The 18,487-nt window shown below is 39.5% G+C and overlaps 1 protein-coding gene across 8 annotated transcripts in view; it reads left to right on the forward strand.

Moving 5' to 3' along the window:
- The window catches only part of CADPS2 (calcium dependent secretion activator 2), a 513,174-nt gene that overhangs the window by 372,500 nt on the left and 122,187 nt on the right, over positions 1-18,487 (forward strand). For all 8 annotated transcript variants that reach the window (XM_087860858.1, XM_087860859.1, XM_087860857.1 and 5 more), the window contains exon 13: positions 1,105-1,292. In XM_087860858.1, the coding sequence (XP_087716984.1) occupies positions 1,105-1,292 (188 nt within the window). The remainder of the gene's footprint in view (positions 1-1,104; positions 1,293-18,487) is intronic.

Below are 18,487 nucleotides of genomic sequence, written 5' to 3' on the forward strand. Positions count from 1 at the left end.
GGTGATCCCACGTGTCATGAGGACTGTGAGGAGAGCACAACAGTGTGTCTTCAACTGTATCTAGAGGGTAGTGAGCATGGTGTGATGAGAGGGTTTGGAGGCAGGATGGCCCTGGATGTCAGTCATGACTCAACAACTGATTTTCAGTGTCTCGAGCGAGTCACTAAATGTCACTGAACTGTAGCCTATGTTCCGTACCATGGAGTCTGTAGTAACTCCCAGGCATGGTGACTGATGTTACACATACACGTGGTTTGTCTCTTTGAGCGCCTGCACTATCGCCACACTATTTGGGGGCTCTTTTTTCTCCTCTTCTTTGTGTTTTTGCTGTCTTACCTTTCTGCATTTCTCACCAGTCTTTTCCTTCTCTTGCACAGTTATCCTGCCCCCTTTTAAAACTGTTTATTTTAGTCCATATAATCCATCGAAACACTTTATTAGGCAGCTGTGCTTAACCCTGACCTGCAGTGTTAGCCAGGCAGGCACCTGCTGGTTCACTTGGCTCACAAGCACACACCAACACACACGCACCCTTCACATCTCATTTCAAGAGAACTGGAAACTACTGTAAGCCATTAGCTCTTGTTATATTGGTCATAGAAGGACAAACAGAAGGAGAACAATATCCCAAATAGGCAAATTCCCGAATGGTATATGTTTACTACCCCTAGACTTAACTGAAATTTTCTTAGTTCACTTTATAAAATGTTTTTGGCAACAAGTCAATTTCAATTATAGTATCTGCTTTAACCATCCTCTTTTTAATTGATCCATACAGGGATTGAAGATTTTCAGAATGTTATTCTCTGTGACTGACAATTTAGATACTTGGGAATAAATTTGGCGAATTTTGAATGACAGTGGAGAAAAGCAGGTTGCCCATGCCTTGCCGTGGCAATGAAAAGAGAATAGTATTTGGTGACGAGCGTCCCAGATCAGGTCCAAAATTGATGACATTAGCTTTATGAAAATAACATGAAACATACCACTAATAAAAAATGTCAAAAGACACTTGGATTCAGCTTCTTCTTATAACGTCAAAGAGCGCCTGCAGAAAAGCAAATCCTAGTATAGAAAGGAAACAATTTTTTTTTTCTTTTTCAGGGTTGGTTTAGCCCTGGCCAAGTTTTTGTGTTAGACGAGTACTGCGCCCGTTATGGCGTGAGAGGCTGTCACAGACATCTCTGCTACCTTACAGAACTGATGGAACATTCAGAAAACGGTGCTGTCATTGACCCAACCCTGCTCCATTACAGCTTTGCATTCTGCGCCTCTCATGTGCACGGCAACAGGTATTTTTACTTGCAAACGCACAGTGAAATGTGTAGGGTTGACTTGGGAAGAGAGAAAAATGTGCTTTGCCACCATCACCTAGTAACAGATTTTAAATAGCAAACACTTCTTGCAAGAGGCGGGGAAAAAACCCACAAAGGAAAAATGTACATCAATATGCTGTTGATTTAGGTTGGCTGCACTTTATGTTTCTTTTTGCCGTTAAAGCCACTTGAAAGAGAAAGGAAGAGAATATCTATGAGATTAGAAGTTGCCTTTTAGTTCTTATGTACCACCTAGTACTAGGGTCTGCACAGCCTAAGTGTCCTCGGTATTTCTATTGTTATGCATATGATGTCTGGGCCAGGCTTGCTGGTAGGTTTGTGTATACCCGATGATTCTTGCTTTTCCATTTCTTGCTTCCATTGAAAAAGAAAGATAAATAAGGAGGTTTATGAATCTTCTTTTAGCCCCTTCCCTTATCTGTACTTTGGGAACAAGTGTCTCCTTTTAGTGTTCTGAGCCAAAAGGGTAAAAAAAATCACCTAATGCAGGCCCCCACAATCATGTGCTTCTAAGCTTAAAATCTCTCCATGTCTCCGTCCCTCTCTTCTCTTAATCCTGTTCCCAGGGAACTTTACTGGGGTTCCTCCCACAAGGAAGTACCCTTTCTCCCATCCCTCCTTTAGCTTGTTTCAACCATTATCCTTTCTCTCTCTCTCTCCTCTCTCTCTCCCCTTATTTCCTTTCTTCCCACAAGCCTGTGTAAGCTTTTGTTAGCCTCACAACAAAGCAGAGTGGTCAAGGGACGCTGCAGTCAGACTGCCTGGGTTCAAAGTAATACGAATTGATAGTGTGAGGTAGGGCAAGCCTCATAATCTAGTCTTGTCTGAACTTCCCAAGCTGTGAGAAAGATGTAACATGGTATCTCTCTCAGAATGCACGAATCATCATAGGGCTCAAATGCATTCATACATATCAAGCACTTCCAACAGTGCCAGGCACACGAGTAGTCAAAAAATGTTAACTGGTAGCTTACGTTGTCTTAAGCATTGTTACCCTGTCCAGCTACCTTTCCACTGCTCTCTTTGATCTTCCCACCCAGATTTCCCATTCCTCTCATCTGGCTTCTAGCTCCTCGCTTGCCAACAAAGCCTCTTGAAATAGGTTGGGTAAGGACCTAATTTAGTTGCCTTTTCTCCAGCTTTGCCCTCCTTGCTCCCATCGAAAAGCTGGTGCTCGGGGCTTTCCAAGGGCTTGTACTGTTTGAGACGCTGCATAGCTTCCCTGACGCAGCACCATCTCATCTCAGCTCCCCTCTTTCTTTTTGACCATCTCTTTGCTAATAACTTTTTCCTTCAGATTCCCAAGTGCAGTATAGTTCTTTTCTCACATCTGCTCTTGAACTTGCTCTGTTCTGAGAATGTTTCTACTTCACAGAAAAAATTGTGCGTCAGTGATCTTGCCCCTTTCCACAGCTTCGGTGACCTGTCTTTATACAGATAATTCCAAACCAATTACTCTCCTCAACTATAGGTCTCTATCAACAATTGACAGCTGGAATGTTCTGGCACTTTCAACTCTCTGTGTATAAAATGAAGTACATCATCTTGGGGCACCTGGGTGGCTCAGTCGGTTCAGCCTCCGACTCTTGATTTTGGCTCAGGTCATGATCTCAGGGTCTTGGGGATTGAGCCCTGCATTGGGCTCAGTGCAGAGTCTGCTTGGGGTTCTTTTTCTCCTCTCCCCCTGCCCCTCCACCCTCCTCTAAAAAATGTTTGAAAAAAATTAAGTCCATGATCTCACTAAACCAGCTCCTGTACCTCTTTTAGCTCCTAGCTGGGTGCCTGGCGAAAAGTAACACTCCTGGCACAAATAGGTGTTCAGTAAACATTCAATGAATGAATGAACAACTGAATTAGTTATGTGACTATCACTTCCTTTCATGGCCTCTTCATTTTTCATTCGTCTTTTACCTCCTAGACCCAGTCTGTTGCTCGTGCCAATGTTCTGCCTTTGTAGCACCCCTCAAGTTGGTCTTTATCATTTCCATTGCACTGTCCGAACTCAAGCCTGCCTTTTCTTCTTGCTTATTTGTCTTTATACATCTCTCTACTGCTTCTTTTTCTCCTTACAAGAGTCTAGCAATCACCTTCAAAATTACAGATTAACTTTTATTCTACTCCTTTTAGAAGACTTCAGTGATTCTTGTCTGATTATGAAATTAAAGATAAGTTCCAAGCTTTAGGGTTTAGTTCCAAGTATTAGGGTTTTCTCAACATTGTCGTTGTCCCATCTACCCATACTTCTCTCCAAGTATCCCTCCCCACATAATCTTTACCCCAGGCAACTCGTTTATTCTCCACATAATGTTTCTCTTTTTCCAAGTTTGATAGTCCGATATCCTAAAACTCTGTGGGGAAGACTTCTGTTAACACAAACACAAAACACCTCTTAGCTGTAGTTTCCTCATGAACTTTCCCATGCAAATCTACGTGCTAAATCCACACACACTCCCCTGCTTCTGTCCCGCAAGGCCATATTTTGAAGGCAAACACTGGTTCTCTTCCCCTGTTATGCTCTCTAGGAGGATGTCCACACTGCCTTGCATGTTGTGGACACACAATAAATACTTGTTGAATTGAAGTCATCGTTGTTGCCACTTCTCATCCCACAGTAAAATAAAACCAATCCTGGTCTCCGGATCCGTTCAGGGTTTTACCTCGTTATGGAACTCGGCCTTACTTGGGAATTAGGGGAAAGTTGCAGATGATAGTCCTGTTTCCCGTTATCCCAAAGTAAACCATCTTCATTCCACAAACTTCGGTGGGGGTAGGGGGGTGGCAGGAAGGGGGGCAGTGAGAACAGGGGACAGTTGGGATGGCGAATGGATAGACAACATGAACGGCTTTTTTTACTAAACCCGTTTCTTAGCTCCTGGTTCTGTCTTACTTCCTCCTGACCAGTGGATATCAAAATATAGGTTTCCCAAGGTTAGGCAGGACTCTGGAATGCAAGAGGATAAAAAGGTTGCAGTGAAACAGACATACCCAAAGAATTTTGTATGATCAGATTATTTTAGTCAATAACACTGAAAGGGATAATTAAATTGCGAACACTAAGTAGGAAATTCAGCTAATGCTTTCCCAAAACGTCTGTGTTTGAGACACATGTTAATGGAAAGTTACTGAGGCACCTGGAAAGCGCTGCCTCGGAGGCAGCCTGATTTGAATCTATAGGTTGCCATAGTTACTTTTATTCTGTAAAACTATTGTTTTCTTTATAACAGTACACTGGAAAGTGTAATTTAAGGTGTGTTTATATGTTCATGCATGTATTATACTTAATATTACACATTAAATCAATTTTCCAGGTTAACGTGTACATTTTCAGGTATCTCTGGGTGGTGTAAAACAAATTTGAGTAAGTCTGGGATTCCACATCTAGGTGACATGTAGCTTAAGGAAAAAAAGTGAAGAAATGCGGGTTTTAGGGAAATTTGAACCTCAGTTAAAGGTAGACTAACGTCTAAGATAAACTGAAGGGTATGATGTTTCCTGTAATCTTTAGCGTCTAACAGATATCATTCAGAAATGTCATGCTGTCACAAAGAATGAAAAAGAGGCAAAAGATCCCTACTTGAATCTAACTCCAAAATCTGCAAAGTGACCCAGATTGGGCAAATCACTTAACCTTTCTGAAACTCCAATGTGTCATGTGTAAAAGGGGAAATACAAATACGAAGGTACTAGATAATTATACTCTCTCAGTATCGATTAGTTATTATTCTAACATGCTTGCCTTTGCCACCCAGCCACGGGGATGTAAATTGTGAGAGGAGAAAACCGGGAAAAGTAGGTAGAGCTGTCATACGTCATGCTAAGTGGAAATACTGCAGTGCATATGTAATTAGACTCTTCAGGTTTTTGCTAATAGAATATTCGGGTTTTAACAACCTCGCCTTATGAACATAAGCTTCTCTTATCCAGGTCTGTGGTATCTGATATTTATATAGACTTTTGTTGAAAATACTGTCAGTGTCAAGTCTGACTTTCTGCAGTGCTTGCCATAGTCTCTCTTTATGATCATGTTATATCTGTCAAGACACACATTCAGAGCACCGTTTTGCTCATGACCTGAGCTCCCTCTGTCAAAAATTCAAAAGGAAAAAGGATTGCCTTTTGTTATCGACCGAAGTGAAGGACAGCAGTGCTGTCTGGATCTGAGATGTTTCCGGGAGCACCTCCTATTACGCGGCTCCGAGCTCTCTAGGTGCTCTCTGCCCCCACATCTCCCGTGAATAGCACTCGGAGTGGTTCAGCAGTCAAAGAATAGATTAAACAGAAAAGGTCTGGCTGGTGCTAAGACTGAGGAAGAGAGACAAAAAGAAAGGAAGAAAGAAAAAACTGAGTCAAGGACAGAAACAGACACATTCCTGCAGGAGGACAGCCGCACACGTCTGTGAATAGCACAGCCACTCGCTGAGATCGCGCCGCTGAGGACCGACAGGAAGGAGAAAAGAGACTTTCGGAGACAATGCATCACAGGGCAAAGTTCTAGGTTGAGATGTGTGGTTCTACATCTTGGTTTTGCTAGTCAGGCTGAGGGTGGGGAACTAAAGCAGCAACACAAAATGGCTTTTATGTCTCAGTTTACTGTAAGGTGTGTATACAATGTATTCACTGGCTCCGCCGGTTTAGTGGCGCTGTCTGCGAGCTGCCGCACACCTGACAAAGGCCAGCGCAGGGGCGCGAGCTCGCAGGAACTGGAGCCGGATAATGCCATGACTAGCGTTCGTATACAAAGTAATCCCTACTTTCTCTCGGCTCCAGGTTATGTCAGAGTAGTAGGTAGCCTTCGTGGGATCAGTCAGGTTATGATATGACGCTGTTTCCGTCTTCACAGATAACATTTCCTCTTATTTATCATTTCAGAAATTGTGCCTCAACTTCCTGTCTCTAATTTTAGAGACAATGATGGCGTTTTTGAGTAAAATCATAGATAATTGCATCAAATAGGCTCATCAAGGATTTTCCTTACCACTTTTTTTTTTTCCTTACCACTTCTTAATTCTAGTCTTTGATGTATGACATAGGGAAAATAAGTGTAAGTGTCCTGTCAGTTGTCAATCTGGAGACTGCTCCTGGGACAGGTGGACAACCAGATCAAATGCTGTAAGCAAGGTTTATCTTCACGTGATGTGGCCAGTTGAACAGGTTTCAACCTACAGGCACAAAGGTGGAAGGGACAGTAATCAATGAGTAGCTTTTCAACATACTCTGAGGCTTCTTTCTGGATTATATCAGAAACTATAGAACAGGGGCACCTGGGTGGCTCAGTCGGTTAAGTCTTCAGCTCAGGTCATGATCCCAGGGTCCTGGGATCAAGCTCCACATCGGGCTGCCTGCTCAGCAGGGAGTCTGCTTCTCTCTCTCTCTCTGTCTGTCTCTCTGTCTCTGTATGTGAAATAAATAAAATCTTAAAAAAAGAAAAAAGAAACTATAGAGCACCCTGAAATCTGCCTCAGTCAAGCTTGCCCAGCAATAGTATCTGTCCCCACTGAGCCTGGAGTTCAATACTAGAGCAAAGTAATTATGCCTTTCCAAAACAAGACAGACAAAAACAGAAAGTGAGTGGTAGGTGAAGAGACTTAGTATGTTGCAAATAGCACTGAGCTGGAAGTCAGAACGTCTGTCTTCCTGTCCCGGCTCTCTCATTTATGAGCTACTTCCTTTTGAGCATTTGGTCCTGTCTGAGCCTCAGTTTCCCATCTGTTCATTATGAGTAATTACAGCAATGCTGTATACCTCATGTTTTTGGAAAATATTGTGGGTCTAATGGGACAGTGGCCAAGACATGACCAAAAGCAGGAGTCAAGAACGCAGTCATCCAAGATAAGTAAGTCACTAGATTTCACCCTGAGGAATAGTTATTAAGGTCACCTATTCATTTGCCTCTGTTTTCCCTCCATGCCATTCATTCACAGCATAAAGCTCAAGAGTTTTCCGAAATAATGCATAAAAGAGCACACTGAATTTACCACTGCAGGTAAATCATTGAGGAAGAGACAAGGCAAAGGGTTTTTTTCCTTCTTTCTTTCTTTTTTTTTTATTATGTTCGGTTAACCAGTATATTGTACATCATAAGTTTTTGATGTAGTGTTCAGCGAATCATTAGTTGCGTATAACACCCAGTGCTCATCACAATACGTGCCTTCCTTAATACCCATCACCTGGTTACCCCATTCCCCCATCCCCCTCCCTCCTGTAACCCTCAGTTGGTTTCCCAGAGTCCAGAGTCTCTCATGGTATGTCTTCCTCTCTGATTTCTTCCCATTACCAAAGGGTTTATTCAACATGTGTTAGAATACAAATCAGGTTAACAACAGAAGCAAAAGCTACCCCTCTGGTGTAGCTTTTCTTAAGCATGGGAACTCTGGAGCCTTCTTAGCATCTAGAATTAGGTGGGGAAAAGTTTGGGGTCTTCAGTTGGATTTCCATGTAGTTTTCTAATGTACTAAAATTTTTTAAGAACATAGTAGGTAATGCTTAATAATTAACACAATAATAAACACAAAAAGCTATCTCTGAACATCTGTACCACTTACTGTTTCTGTTGCCAGTCAGTTTAGGGTTTTTAGATCTATATTGATGCACAAAATTGGCCTATTATTTTCCTTTCTCATACTGCTCCTATCAAGATGTGGTATCCAGGTTATCATAGCCATATACAGTGAGTTTGGGGAGCTTTCCAGCTTGCTCTTTGTAAGTGTCAAATGACTTATTTTTTTTAAGATTTTATTTATTTATATGAGAGAAAGAGAGAGAGTACAAGCAGGGAGAGCAGCAGAGGGAAGGGGAGAAGCAGGCTCCCCACTGAGCAGGGAGCCCGATGTGGGGTTCGATCCCAGGACCTGAGTCAAAGGCAGACACTTAACTGACTGAGCCACCCAGGCGCCTGACTTACTTCTTTTTAATAGTTATAAATAACTCACCTTTAAAACCATATGGGCTTTGAGACTTTTATGTGGAAAGATTTTTACCTATTGCCTTAGTTTAAGAACTATACAAGCTTTCCGTTTACCTCTTGAGTGAGTTTTGTCAGGTTATGGCTTTCCAGGAAATAGTGCATTTTATCTGAGTTTTCATATGTGTTGATATTAAGTTCATGTTCTCTTTGTACTTTTTGCTCTACCTGCTTTTTGCACAATCTAATATTGTTTATTTTTACCTTCTCTATTTTCCCCTCAATTCATCTTTCTGAAAGTTTGTAAATTTTATTAGTCTTTTCGAAGATCTAACTTTCAGCTTTGTTGAACTAGACTGCTCCTTTTCACTAATTTTTTTTTTTAAAAATCGACTTTTTAGAATAATTTTCGATTTACAGAAAAATTGTGAGGATATTACAGGGAATTTCTGTATTTGTTTTCTCTAATGTTACTGTCCTGCATTAGCATGGAACATTTGTCAAAACTTAAGAAGCCAACATTGACACATTACCATTAAACTAACCACCAGGTTTTATCTGGATTTCACAGTCCCTAATGTCCTTTTTTTCTGTTCCAAGATCCAACTCAGGATGCCATTCGTGTTGCATTCAGTTGTCATGGCTCCTCTAATCTGTGGCCGTTCCTCAGTCTTGTCCTGTTTTTCATGACCTTGACAGTTTTGGGTAATTCTGGTCAAGTATCTTGTCAAACATCCCTCAATTTGGGTTTGTGTGACATTTTCATGGTTGGACTGATGGTGATGGGTTTTTGAAGAGATGAAATACTCTCTCCTCTCATCCTGTCAGGGAGTGTGTGATATCCATAGGACACCACGAGTCACGTTAGCCATGATCACATGGTTAAGTAGTCTATGCCAGGTTTCTCCAGTAAAGATAGTATTTTGCTATCTCTGTGTTTTTTGAAAGTCACTATGTCCAACTCACACTCAAGTGGAATTAAACGACACTTCCCAGAGGGAGGACTAGCTACATACGTTATTTGGAATTCTTCTGCAAGGAAATTTTTCTGTTCCCTGCTATTTAGTCAACCATTTGTTTATATCAGTTTGGATTCATATGTAGTTACTTGGTACTTTGGGTTATAATCTGATACTGCTTTATTTTGTTGCTCAAATCATTCCAGCTTGAGCCATTGAGAGCTCTTTTAGACTGACTCCCTATGATGTGCCCCATCTTTTTTTTTTTTTTTTTTTTTAATTTAAAGCACTTTATTACTTTCTGGTACTAAAACATGCTTCAGACTCCTCTTGTGTTTTCCCTGACTGGTAAGTGGAAAGCTGGCACTACCATGGTGGTTTCTTCCTTCTACTTATGGCAATTTTTACTTTGTATCTTTTGAGGCTGTTTACTAGGTACATTCAAGTTTTAAATTGTTAAATCATCCTGGTAAATGGAAATTATTATTATTTGATGACCCTTCGCATAACTAACAATGCACTTTGCATTAAGTTTACTTAGATGGTTATTAATGTAACCTTCTTTTGGTGAGTATTTGTCTGATACATTGATTCATACTTTTAGCCTTTCTGTATTCTTGTGTTTCGTGTACCTTATAAATAGCAAACTCGATTCTGATTTAATTCTCCGTTATGACAATTTGTTTTTTAATCCCTTTAGTCCATTTACAATTAGCATGTGTATTGATGCAAGTAGATTCATTTCTGCCATTTTATTTTGGCCTTTCTTTTTTTTTTTTTTTTTTGGACTCATGTTTGTAAGCTTTTTAGGGTTTTTTTTTTCTTGCCCTCTTGTTTCATCCAGGTTCTTCTATTTTCTCCCCTTTGATGGTTTACATTTTCCACCGTTAAGGTTTTACTGTGCATATTGCTAAAATTTTAAAGTTTTATGCTAAGCAACAAATTTCCTCTCCTTCTAAAGAGTAGAGAGACCTTGGAAAGTTTCGCTCCAGCCATGCCCTTCCTCGCTGACATGCTTATTTTGTCTGGTATTTTAGTTGTATCCTTGTTTGCTTATTTTCTGTTTTATACTCAATATTTGTTTAGATTTAGAAGTTATTTTCCTTTTTCCTAAAGTATGTTCTTTGGAATTTCCTATAATGGAGCAACTACAGATAGTGAATTTTTGTTTGGAATTGTGCTTGTTTCATCCAAGTTTGTTAAAGAACATTTTGCTGGGCGTACAGTTCTGGACTGGCTGTTACTTTCTCTCAGAACTTTGACGATAATACTCCATTCTCTTGTGGCTCCTTTGTTCCCAGTAAGAACACTGTTCACACTCTAATTGCCATTTTTTTGAGGGGGATTTATCTTTGCTCTCTGGATACTTTCAAGGTTATTTTGTTCTTTAGTGTTTTGTGGGTTCGCTCTACATGTGGATTTCTTTTCATGGATTCTGTTTGGGATTCCTGTGGATTTCTGATCCATGTGCCCTGATACTGAGTAAGCGTGGATTTCTTTGAATTTACTCTGATTTGGATGGGAAGATCCATGTTTGCCATCATCCTGGAATATCGTTATCTCTTTAAATACTGTTTCTCCTCTAATCTCACTCTTTTCTTAAATTCCAAATATCCATATATGAGGCGTTTTATCTTCTGTATCTCTCTTAATGTCTGTAATACATATTCTGTCTACTTATTTCTCCAGCTGCATTCTATGTTATATTTTCAGTTCTGTCTTCTTTTTTTTTTTTAAGATTTTATTTATTTATTTGACAGAGAGAGACAGTCAGCGAGAGAGGGAACACAAGCAGAGGGAGTGGGAGAGGAAGAAGCAGGCTCCTAGCAGAGGAGCCTGATGTGGGGCTCGATCCCAGAACGCTGGGATCACGCCCTGAGCCGAAGGCAGATGCTTAACGACTGCACCACCCAGGCGCCCCTCAGTTCTGTCTTCTAAACAGAACTTGGCAAAGTTTTTTCTATATAGGGCCAGATAGTAAACATAATAAATCTTTTGGGCTTTGTGGGCCATATGGTCTCTGCCACTGTCATTCAACTCTGTGTTTTAGTGCAAAAAGAGCCATGATCAATATGTAAATGAATGAGTGTGGTTTGCGTTCTAATAAAATTTTATTCATAAGAACAGGTGGTAAGCTATAGTTTGCCAACCATTTCTCTACTTAATTCTCTCTTTAGCTATAACATCTACTTTTCAACCCACATATTGTGAGTTTCAGTTACTAAATATTCTAGTTCCGGAAATACTATTGGGTTCTTTTTAAAACCCATTTGATTATTTCTGAACATCTCTGGTCTGATTCTTGGTTTTTATCCCCCCCCCCTTTTTCCTTAGACCTTTTATAAATTATATTCTGATCAATTTCAATAACTAAATTTTCTAGGTGTTTATGTCCTGTTTCCACTGACATTTTTGTTATGGTCACTGTTTTCTTACTCAGCATTTTGTTTGTTTGTTTGTTTTTTTAGTAAGCACATATATTTGAAATTTATGAGAATTCTACAAGGCCTGGGTTAAGAATACTTTTCTAAAGAGAATTTGCTCTTTTATTTGGTGATGGAGGTGCTGCTGTAGCCACTTTATTTTCTTATCTTGGGGATTTCTTTGTTGCATAGGTGGTAGCCAGTTGAATGAGGCCAGGCATATGGTGTGTATTCTCAGGAAAGACTCTTTCACTCACTCTGTAGATGGTGTAGAAACAGGTTTTCTGGTTGGCTTCCCATTATAAGAATACCGATTCTTTCTGGACCATCCTTTAACTGATAGTACAGCCCATTCACGGGTCCCAGTTTTTGCAGGAATCTCAGCCCTCCATGGGGTCGCTGACCAGTGGTGCATTCTCTTAAAGGTAGCTGTAGGGGCGCCTGGGTGGCACAGCGGTTAAGCGTCTGCCTTCGGCTCAGGGCGTGATCCCGGTGTTACGGGATCGAGCCCCACGTCAGGCTCCTCCGCTATGAGCCTGCTTCTTCCTCTCCCACTCCCCCTGCTTGTGTTCCCTCTCTCACTGGCTGTCTCTATCTCTGTCGAATAAATAAATAAAATCTTTAAAAAAAAAAAGGTAGCTGTAAAGCCTCCTTGGTACCCACATTTCCCCCCAAGGCAGCCCTGGTGTTCACACTCATCCCTACTTTGGTTTCAGTGTCTGGTTCATTTTCTTGGCCTTGGGAGAATTTTTTTAACTTTGTTATAAGTTCAGCACAACATTTAACTGTATGCTTGTTATAACTTATGCAGTGTTGAGGTGTTTTGTAGTGAAAAGGGATTTTTGGTTATCAAGTCAATCCGCTATACTAGGAGCAGAAGTCACATGATAAAATTTGAATTTTGAAAGAAAGTATTTGAACATCTCTCTGGAGAACCTGTTGGAGCCCTTTCTGTCACCTCTGCTTCAGGCCCCACCCGATTAACTGCTGCTCGGCTATCACATCTCAACTTATATAACATTCCCAAACGGCCTCCTTCCCTGAAAATCCATACTACCCCCGAGCTTTGTGCTTTTGCCCTTCCTCAGTGTCATCGTACGTTACTGTCTGATTTTCCTTGTTTATGCCTTTCCCTATTACAAACTCTGTTAGGGCAGGAGATGTTTCTGTTGTGCTTGTATTACCCCCAGGACCTAGGCAGGCACTCAGTAAATATCTCTTAAGTAAGGAAATGACTGACATGCGACCATCGGTTTACAAATTTTATGGGTGAATTGTTGGGGCACTTGGTAAGTAGAGTTCACAATTAGATATTGTTCTTAATCAAATGCAGTGATTTTTGTGACCCGTGGGAAGACCCTGTGTAAACCAGAAAACTTGTATCATTTTACCACACGGAAATTAATAGATTAAGAGAATGAAATACTCTTTTTATGTATAAAATTGAAAATGATTATAACAAATGATAAAAACCGCAGTTGATGAGGTTGCAGGGAAATTAATCATTTCGTGCACCTGGGTCACAGTGCAGACTGGTAAGTACTTTCTCAAAAAGCAATTTTGTAGTATCTATCAAATGTTGAAAATATCATTACATTTGTCTTAGCTTGGGCTGCCGTCACAAAATTCCATCAGCTGGGTGGCTTAAACAATAGAAATGTATTTTCTCACAGTTCTGGAGAATGGAAGTGCTTTTGAGATCAAGGTGCCAGCACGGTCAGGTTCTGGGGGAGACTCTTCCTAGCTTGCAGATGACTGCCTTCTCCCTGTGTCCTTAGAAATCCCACTCTTCCTCTTCTTGTAAGGCCACCGATCCTATCAGATTAGTGCCCCACCCTTATGACTGACCTCTTTTAACCTTAATTACCTCCTAAACGCCTCATCTCCAAATATGGTAACATTGGGGGATAGGACTTCACCATACGACTTTTCATTCAGGGTGGACACCGTTCAGTCCACAGCACCACTTAAACTAACAAAATACTTTTATGAATTTACCCCCAAGGAAACAATAAGACATGGGTTAAAAAAAAATAGTGTAAGATTACATATATGTAAGAATATAAGTATAGTATATACTCTATGGTAGGAAGAAATAGAGGAAAAAAGTCTAAATTCTAATGGAATATTGGATTAATAAATTCTGGTACATCCGTAAAATGAAGTATCATGCTTCCACTGAAAAGCATATATAAGGATATTTGAATAATGTGAGATGTTGATACTTCATTAAAAGAATCAAAAAATAAAAAGAATCAAATTATAAATCATAATTAAAATGTAGGTTTCGATTTTATAGAATGAAAACTGGAATTATATTTACACAAGGGTATTATCTATTATTTATGATTGGGACATTTAAAGAAATTTTAAGTTTTATCTTTGTGTTTTTCTGAATTGCTCTCCTAAATTATGTACATATAGACCTTTACCTAAAGAATTGGTTTGTTAACATTAGGTATGGGGCAAAGACGATCTATCAGAGAATAATACCAATCTTAATACTCTTTATTTTTATCTAAAAATCATCTTGATATTTTATTTCTCTTGAATTCTAGAATGATGTGCTGTAATGAATTTAGTTTGATTCCTGGAGAGGCCCGTTATCAAACACCTTGATTACTGTCCACGACCTGTCTGTTCATCAGTAACTTAAGACAAAAACTGAGTCACAAGATCTCATATCCTCGTAGAGTCCAATTACTGCATTTTTTAAGAAGTATTTTTTTTTTTAGAACCTCCAAAGAAAATAGACTACGGTAGGAAATACAAATAAGAATTAGGAGGGAGAAGTGTTTGGAAAGAAAACAGGGTTTTTGAATTTCATTTACAAAATATTTTCTCATAGAAAATGTTTCTTCCAGCTCAATGACCATAAGGGTTAGATTAATTTCTCTGGACAACAAAAATTTCAGGGAAAATGAAAGGACACTGATTATGTGACCAATATGTGACCATCCAGATGAGGTACCATTTTGTTTGGAAGAGTAAGAAGTGTTTCTAGGTTAGGGAACAGAAATATGAGACTGTTGTTTTCTGCCTCCTCTTCCCATCATTTCTTATTCTCATGCTGTGTCTTCCTCTCCTTTTTATTCTGTTCACAAATGGATATTGGTGGGAAATACACGAAGTGCAAAGTGACTTTTACCTGCTGTGCTGTGGGCAGATTGACAGTTCCGAAATGCTACTGCCTATGTGTCTCTCCCTTCTCATTTTGTCTAGAGGAAGCCAAGACGTCCTACATTCCTCATGGGGGAGAGCATGTGAAAAGAAGCCTCTAAGAAACTCAGAAGCACCACGAACTTGGTCACTTGCCCTGTCATTGCTTGCAACATAGCTTTCACTGCAAGCCTCCAAACTGCCAGGGCAAGGGATCCTACTTGATGAGCTGAGGAATGAGGGGGTTGATGGGCTGGTGAAGGAAATCTAGCTCATCAATTTGCCAGACTTTTCTATACAGCATTAACTCCTGGGGTATTAGTCAACCCACGGGCTTCCCGAGCACTCTGTTCCAGGCAATATGCAGACTCCTAGAGATTATAAAACCAAGGACACTTTTATCCCTCAAGTATCTAGAGGCTGGTCTAGCTGATAAAATGATTGAGAAAATCACCATAGATTATGTTACAGTTTTCATTACATCATAAAATAGATGGCTTGTCAGCACTGAATGATGCTTTTTAAGTGGGAATTGTGAAGAGATGCCATGATTAAATAATTTTGAGAAGTGATGTTAAACAGATTTCTCTACCATCAGACTTCTCAAACACCTTAATATGCTTTGCTTACATTATGGACCTCCAGCAAGGTCTCATAATTTGTAGTACTCAAAAAAAAAAAAAAATCCTTGGGCTCTCTAACCCTTTCTATTGCAGGTTGTTTCAGGACCATTGTTTCCTAAAACCTGTTGGAAGCCGGATGAAATGGATATTAGAATTCGTTCTTATTGGTCTTTATGGGCCTCAGAAAGGTTATATTATGCTGGAAAAAGATACATAAAATGTGTGAACTGTTAACTGTTCAAGGAAGGTGAAGCTATGAGGCTAGTCCATACTTAAATATTTAAGCAGATTCCCTCATTGATGTTTGCGCTTCTGTTCAAATGCCTGACTCTACAACCCATTTTCACACTCTTCCTCTTAGATCTTTCTTGAAATATAATGTAATGATTCTTCCCTTCGTAGACACTCATTTCTTATCAGAACTACCTCAAAAGCCGTGAGAGATAGAAGATGAAGAGAATACTGTCTCTCTCATTCCTGAGTAGTCTTTCAAAAACACCTTCTCAATTTGGAGCTTATATTGTACTGTTTACAGAAAAAGTTGATAGTGATGACAAGATGTCCAGTGTACAGAATGGCTTCTGTTTGTTTTTAAATGCCTAATCTGCCGGATTGACGAATAGCATGAGTTCTAAAATCCATCGTGAGATCTCTTAGTTCATGTAGGAATTTAATAAAATCAATTTGTATAGGCCTTAATATGTATAGGAACTATTTTTGGACAAATCTGCCTTTCAAAAAAGGGAGTGTGTGTGTGTGTGTATGTGTGTGTGAGTATGAGTGTGTCTGCACATGGTGCTTTCTCTGAAAGCAGAATGATACCCATACGCAGAGGTGAGATGAGGTTAAGCATCAGTTGCAGAAGTTCCACTGTGTACGAATTCCTTTTTTTCGGAATCTTTCCGGTATAATTAACATAGACCCAACTACATTTGGTGTTCCTTTGCTTATCATGTAATGCCAGAAGGGAGTCCTCTGCCATAACTTGTTTGTATCTATAATTAAAGGAAATGCATTTACCATTAAACTGTATTTTATAATTTGTTCATATCTTAAACTTTCATGGAATACTATTCTTACTAAAATCATGTGATTTCAATAACTATATGAAAAAATGCAAAGTTTAAATCTTGATACATGAGAAAGCCCTTTTTTCTCATTGGGACAACTTTGCTATTTATCAGTCATAGAATTAAGCTTCAATTAACATTCAAATCAGAAAATTGGCCTTTTACTTTAGAATTTTCAGTAACCATATTAACCATTGTCTTTTTATCAATATCAAAGAGGCATTACTTATATTACTTATTATTTTACTTATTACTTATTTACTTATTATCTCGGGGGAAAAATTCTGTTCTTGAGATTTAAAGCAAATGATTTCACTAATAATTAAAATGGCAGGTAAATACTAAAAATTTTCTGCTAAGTGTAAATACAGCTAACTTTTGTCAGAGATCTTTTTACCCAGGATACTTAACTATAATTCCTGTACTGTTTTCTTTTCAAAAAATGTCCTGTTTTACCTACTGTTAAGTGATTTAAAACTTCCAATTAATTTATGCCCTATTAATACTAATAAGCAATATTTGTGATTTCCTCATTCATGAGTTTTTATTATCTGCTGTAGCTGATATTTTTATATTCAGTGTATCACTTATTCACGTCGTTAGCATTTATTTGCCATTTAGCATTTCTCATCAATCTGCCAGCTACTGTTCTGGGTATCGGGGTGCAGCACAAAGGAGGCAAACAATAAACAGATCTATCACATGTGGGTTGATGGCGTATTATGTACAATGACAAGGATTAAAGAATGTGAAAAGAAAAGAGACCTGTGGGAATGGGAGATTACACCTTTACAGCAGGTGGTTGGATAATCTCACTAATCCTGAGTCATGTGGGTAGAGATGAGAAGGAATGAGCAAGCCCTGTGTGCCTAGGAAAAGACCCTCCCAGGCCGTGAGAATAGCGTGTGCAAAGGCCCTGAGACAGAGCATGTGTCCTGTGTTTGAGGACTAGCTAGGAAGCCAGAGTGGCTGGAGTGAAGGGACCTGCTATGACGGGTAGAGAAGATCAGAGTGAGTGTGGGGAGGAGGGCGTCCTATAAGATCTTGCAGATCATTATAAGAATTTTGGCTTTTGCAATGAGTATAAGCATTATAAGACGTAACTAGGCTTGGAAAAGGCTCACTGTAGTGTGTTGCCAATACTCTGACATAGAAAAGACTAGAAGAGGGAGACTAAGGAGGCTGTAATCATACTTGAGATATGTTTTGAAGGTACAGCTGACAGAAATTAATTTATAAGCTGAGTTTATAAAGCTATTATTTTAAATCTCTATTACCCTGGGTGTAGTAGACGAATTTTCATATTATACAACTGGTTTAAGTTACTCTTAAAGCTGCTTCCTGCAAGTACAAATTTTAAGGACTGACTTTGTTGAGATTTTTTTTTAATAGAATTACTGATTCAGTGGTGCCTGGGTGGCTCAGTAAGTTAAGTGTCTGCCTTCAGCTCAGGTCAGGATCCCTGCTCAGCGGGGAGCCTGTTTCTCCCTCCCCCTCTGCCTGATGCCCTGCCTACCTGTGCGCACATATTCTCCTCTCTCTCTCTCTCTCTTAAATAAATAAAATCTTTAAAAGAAAGAATTACTGATTCAGTGGCAGATATTTTAAATTTTATTGATATTTAAGCTCTCTGCCTTGTGTAAGTAATATAGAAAATGTCTGATGTAAGTAAGTATATTTAGAATATTCCACATTGTTTCTCAGATACGGTTTACATTTTTTAATAGAGATTTTTTTTCCTCTTTATTATTTTCTGTGAAAATGTAGGGAAAAGAGAATAAGACATGAGCACTAAGGGCCCCAGATTTGGAAATGCAAGAGACCTAGGTTCAAGTCCAGGCGTGTGCTCTTACTAGCTGTGTGACCTGGGGGAAGTCACCTAACCTCCCTGAGCTTCATCAGCTTCCTTTCTTGGAGGCTGGAGAATGGATTGCTGTGAGCGTCCTATGTTGTGCATATAAAACAGCACAGTACCAGGAGCATATTTAGAATTTTGTTACTGATAATTGTTTATT

The sequence above is a fragment of the Ursus americanus genome, chromosome 3 (genome assembly GCF_024610735.1).
Source record: "Ursus americanus isolate L20-20 chromosome 3, mUrsAme1.1.p, whole genome shotgun sequence".
NCBI lineage: Eukaryota > Metazoa > Chordata > Mammalia > Carnivora > Ursidae > Ursus > Ursus americanus.